This window comes from Lactuca sativa, chromosome 3 (genome assembly GCF_002870075.4).
Source record: "Lactuca sativa cultivar Salinas chromosome 3, Lsat_Salinas_v11, whole genome shotgun sequence".
Lineage (NCBI taxonomy): Eukaryota > Viridiplantae > Streptophyta > Magnoliopsida > Asterales > Asteraceae > Lactuca > Lactuca sativa.
This window is the reverse complement of record NC_056625.2, coordinates 119,491,796-119,497,260: the sequence shown is the minus strand read 5'-3', so window position 1 is coordinate 119,497,260 and position 5,465 is coordinate 119,491,796. Positions and strand designations below refer to the sequence as shown.

The following is a 5,465-nucleotide window of genomic DNA, read 5'->3' as shown; positions in this document are numbered from 1 at the left end:
AACACAATAGCAATCGTATAATCATTTCCTTGAGTCATTACACTACTAGAAAAACAGCCTTTAATGACGCGCAAACAATGACACGCGGTGATTTACGATACGCAAAAGCGCGCGCTCTAAAAATAATGTCATCTCTTCAAACTTTTGAAGGATAGAGGTCACGCTTTTGTGCGTGCCCTAAAATTAATGTCCAAGAAAAAAAATTAAAAACACGGAGGGCACTTAATTAAAAATGGGCGTCGTCTAGAAATGTCGCTTTATATTTTTTAAATGAAAGGCGCGTTCTATTTTTTTGCAGCTGGGGGGAAAGAAAATCCCAAAAGTTTGAAATGCCGCCATTGTTATCCTCTATCTTATTTCCATCTTTCTTCTCTCTCTCTCTCTCTCTCTCTCTCTCTCTCACTCACTCTCTCTCTTTCTCTATCTCTCTTACTCTAATACCCAAAAAAACCCTAATATCATCACAAATCCTCTTTTCTCCCACAACAAAATCGCAATATCACCAAATCTTTGATCCCGCAAGTAATCTGAGTTCACCTTTCAATTTCATTTGTCTCGCAAGTAATCTGAGTTCACCGGTGGCGTTCCTGACTGTATCAATGGAAGCGTTGCTCAAGTCGCTGACCAATTTCTTCACCTGCGTTTCGAGTTCCGTGAGATCAGTTCTCGCTTCAGTAGCAGAAGAAACAACTCTCGGCCCAAAAGATGATCTCCGCCATATTTGGTTTCGTGCTCTGTTTCCAAATCGAGGTGAAACTGCATGCTGGGAAGCAGCAATGGCAGCCTGAGGCTCTATGTCTCTATCTCCAGTGGCGATACAATGATGCACGAGTTTAAGAAATCGGAGGAGGGATTGAGAGAATTTGTCGCTTCCTCTGGTTTCTCTTTTGATTCTGGTAATGTTTATATTCGGTTTCTCTTTCTTCAAAATTCTTTTTCACATATTTCTTCCCATATGAGTTTATGATTTCATATTTTTTCCATATGATTTTGATCTTAGTTTGTGATTTAGAATTCTCAATCTTCGGTTTCTCCTTTATCCACCAGTTCATGTGCCCGATTGGGTTAATAGTTATGCTAGAATTTGATCAATTTCTTTGAAATTTAGGGTGAATTAGGTTAGGGCATGAATAGGAAACACTATAAATGGTTTGACTAAGTCGACGTCTTCTTCTCCTGTATCAACTTGACACCTCAACTCTTCTTTTGCACTGATCTGTAATCTATACTAGGTTTGATTTTTTTTATTTACAGGTTTGTTAGTAGACCATGTCTATTGTTACTCAAATTAAACATGTTGTATTTTTTTTATTACAGGATGTGGTTTGACAAATGGTTGTTGAAGGAGCACATAAGTTCAGAGCCACACAACCTCAACTTGGTTTTTTGTTCTTCTTTCTTCTTTAGCTCCTGAGGCTTGATTTCATTGAAGGTTTGTGCTCTACATTCTAAGAATGCTCTTGCATGGATTGATCTTTGTCATTTAAGTTTCAATAGTATCATGCCTTGAATTCTTCCTTAATGTGTTTTTGACTATGTAGGTTTGTTGGGTGCCAAATAGCATGGTCCAAGCATCATCTCGATGACTGTTTTCCTGATCTTCCTTCACATCTTATGATCATTTTTCCTTTTTAACATTATTAGTATTTTGTATTTCTATCATGATGAAGAACTTTTTGTCTTGTTCTTTTCCCACTCAACTTTTTATTTCAACTAGTTCTAATTTTTTTTTTTTTTTTGCTTTTATTCAGGCTGGATTTTTTCAAGTACCTGATTCTGATAGGCTAGGTTCTTTCTTAGGCTGGATTTATTCAGGCTGGATTTGTTCAAGTACCTGGCCATATATATTCTAGCAAAGTCGGTATGCATTATTTAAGCCAAATAATTATGTTTGGAAGAAGATCCCAGCGTGCATTTTAATGCCATGGTGAAGCTAATTTTAAAATAATATTAAAATTTTCTTTTACTTTCTTTATTCTAGTTATTTATTTTTGATTATGAATTTGGATGTGATTACAGGGTGAGGCATTAGTAATAACTAAAATGAACCAAGGAAAAAGCTAAACAACCTGAAATAGGGATCCAGCCATGAACCAGACAGTGTCAAGCTCATTATACTCTTTTCTGATGCCTTCTGCTCTTTCAACAACTTCAGCCTGATAGGAGGGATGTATGTGTAATGTGTTTGTTATATTCAACAACACAGGGGTGTCTATTCTTAAATTCAAAACTTAGGATAGGAACATATATATACCTTTATTGGACTTCCTGTAGATAATTGAGCTCAGATTCAGACCATAAGAGTGGTAATTCAACAGCTAGTTGTCCCTTTCCACATTGACGATCAAGCTCTTTTATATATGGGTACCAGAAAGATTTTCTTACAGGAAGCAGGGGGTCTTTCATATCAACATGAAAAGTACCATGTTCCAATCATCCATACAGATATAAGAACTAGCAACATTCTACTTGATAGAGAATTGCAGCAAAAAATAGCAAATTTTGGGCTTATAAGACTGCTACCAGAAGATACGACTCATCTTAGCACAAAATTCTCAGGGACTTTGTATGTTTAAAAGTACATATAACTTAACTACTAATTCAATTTGATTAAAGTAAATTTTCAATAACCAATGTTAAATCTTTGCAGGAATAGTGGTTATGTAGCACCTGAACATTTTTGCCATTATTTGTAGGACTATAGTTGTTCACTTCACCAACCCATTCCATGTCAGCACACGTGTAGCAGATAAATGCAGTGATGGCACCTTGCTTTTGCAGGTATATTGATCTCAAGTCTTGTTAGGGTTAAATGCAAAAAAAAAAAATAATAATAATTATTTACTCACATTCCCAGGTGATACTCCACTCACAAGTGAAGGCTAACTTAACCATACACGATTCTTGGCTGGACCTAAAAGACGGTTTTACCCTTGCTGGTGAAAGTCAAAGTAATGGAAGACCAACATCCGCCTTCTTTCCACTTGTAGTTCCTTCTACATCAAGAGCCGGAATCTTGTTCACTATATCCCTACCCACAAATGGCAAGCATTATTTTATTTCTCATTTTATCACTCATCTTTAGAAAAAATAATCAATCTCTCTTTTTTCTTTTTTACAGATGAAGCGAAAGATATGAATCCTGATAGTGATACGATATTAAATATAAAATATAAAATATCTGGGGATAGAAATCATGGATCGCATACTCCTATGTTTGAGGATGAGTCTTCACAGATGTTGACTTTTAAGAGTGCTCTTGTTTTACAAAGACCAGTGTTGGAACCTTGTTTGGCAGTTGGTTTTCTTCCCCTTCCTCCAGAAGGCCTTAGAGTCGGCCAGCTTTTTACTATGAAGTGGCGAGTTGAAAGGTTGAAGTATCTCGAGGACGAACAATACGTAAGTTTCTAAAATTTTTACTTTTTTTTTTTGGCAATAAAAAAGTAAAAATGACTTAAATGTTAAATCATATATTTAATTTGCGAACAGGATGAGGTAGTATATGAAATAAACGCAAATTCTGAAAACTGGATGATTGCTGGGAGGAAGCGAGGCCATGCACCTCTCTCCACAAAGCAAGGTACTACTAACCTTTTATAATCCAAATCCTCTTTCAATATCTCAACATTTAATAAATTAATAAATTTTATATCTTGATTTCGAAACCTTGTTGTCTAAAAATAAACTTAATGTATACAGGTTCACGAATAGAGATTTCAATCCTATGCGTGCCATTGGTTGCTGGGTACATGCGGCCCCCACAACTGGAGTTACCGGACATTGGTGAGGGTAATATTAGTTGCAACCCAGCTGGGCCCCACTTGGTCTGTGTTTCCCCTCCACCTCTCAGCTCCTCCTTCTGTATTCCCATTCCCATTCCTGCCTAGAGATGAAATCGTGACTTTTGTAGGTGCTTTGGTGTGGTGGTCCTAGAAATCATTAGTGGAAAGAGATACAAGGATGTTGACTACCAATTAGTCACTCAAAATCTCCTTGATCATGTAAGTATCTCATAATTAAGGGTTGGTTCATTCAACCCGTTCTTTTCATTTATGGTTTTAATGATGAAGGTATCTCAAACACTCAATGATTTATTTTGTATTCAGTGAGACCTTAAGCTTAGGTGAGAAGTTCTTACTAGCCTTTCTGTTGTTATGTGTATGATAGGCACGGGATCTACATGAGAGTGGAGCGCATCTGAATTTAATGGATGAGAAACTAGATCCTAGTGAATATGCAGTAGAACATGTTGTGGAGATCATCAAGATAGCATTGATGTGCACTCAACCACCATCAACTAGACCTACAACTTCTGAAGTGGTTATATGCTTTTAAGTGAAAAATCTCTTCACTTATGTATGTATGTATGTATGTAGGTATGTATGTATGTATGTATGTATGTATGATTTTTATTAATACCTTATGTATATATATATGCAGGAATGGGAAGGATTAATTGAATTGATGGGAACTGAATCAAGAGCTGTAGGGGGTCTTGAATTTTTACACAAGTAAGTTATGGTTTGGTTTTTTTTTTTGGTTTATAAGAAAGGGGCTAGGGGTAAAATTGTCATTTTACTAACGGTGCGAGTAAGAGGGACCAAAATCACAACAAAGTGAAACAACAAGGACTAGAAGGTCAACTAAAGTCTTGCCTTTTGAAGGATCAAAGTCTTCAGTTGAACCAACTACAATTGTTAGTCCCTAAATATAGATTTCTTTTTTCTTTTCGTCCCTACAGTTTCCTTTTTGCATATTTGGCCTCTTCTCCAACGAAAATGACTATTTTTGGGTCCAAAGTGGAAAAAATCAGCTATACTCAAGGACCAAAACCTTTACAAGAACCTCAAAAATAAGGACCAAAATTGAAACACAACTTTTCATTACAAGGGTAAACATGTCATTTTCTAATCCAAACTTTTTTCCTTTATGTAAATATAAAAATATATATTTTGCCCTCCCTGAAACAAACCTCAACAAGATGAAGATTGGAAGCACGGTTGAGGACAAAAGCAAACTCACAATTGTATTGTCTCATAGTTTTCTCAAAAGCTTCTTTAATGCTCACAACCTGCATGTTAATCAATTTTTATAGCATGCTCACAACGTATCTAGAAGTTTTGGAGGAAACGAGACACAAGCAAAAATAAATAAGCATGCTTATTTATTTAATTTACAATTTACAATACAATTGATAGATATATGAATCCATATGTTACTTAATTTTGTTCTTTTTTATTTTTAATATGTGCAGCATAGGGAGACATCAATGTCCTTCAAAACTATAGATGATGTCCAAGTCTTACTCTATGCAGTAAGTATTAAAGAAATAGCAATGCACTTTCATTCATTTGTTTCATATTTTTTTCACATTTCTCTAATGATATTTTTCCTTGAGTCATAGAATGATTGGCTCATATCTTGTTTTTTGATATTTATACGCAGTTTTTTTCTTACGTCGGTGG

The 5,465-nt window shown here is 35.6% G+C and overlaps 1 protein-coding gene across 1 annotated transcript; it reads left to right on the top strand.

The window, feature by feature from the left end:
• The first annotated feature begins 599 nt into the window (after positions 1-599).
• On the top strand, positions 600-3,929 carry LOC111891826 (trafficking protein particle complex II-specific subunit 130 homolog). The gene is made up of 9 exons (XM_052769801.1): positions 600-750; positions 1,255-1,258; positions 1,318-1,381; positions 1,752-1,766; positions 2,668-2,781; positions 2,858-3,044; positions 3,122-3,399; positions 3,490-3,580; positions 3,700-3,929. The coding sequence occupies exons 1-9, from the start codon at positions 600-602 to the stop codon at positions 3,885-3,887; spliced, it is 1,092 nt and encodes a 363-aa protein (XP_052625761.1). The 3' UTR covers positions 3,888-3,929.
• Positions 3,930-5,465: the final 1,536 nt, after the last annotated feature.

What these genes read in the sequence shown, in the direction of transcription:
- LOC111891826 (XM_052769801.1), top strand. Translation starts at nt 600, where the DNA reads ATGGAAGCGTTGCTCAAGTCGCTGACCAATTTCTTCACCTGCGTTTCG. An exon ending in ATGGCACCTTGCTTTTGCAG is followed by an intron (nt 2,782 to 2,857) that starts GTATATTGATCT and finishes TCACATTCCCAG; the next exon opens with GTGATACTCCACTCACAAGT. An exon ending in ACCTCTCTCCACAAAGCAAG is followed by an intron (nt 3,581 to 3,699) that starts GTACTACTAACC and finishes TAATGTATACAG; the next exon opens with GTTCACGAATAGAGATTTCA.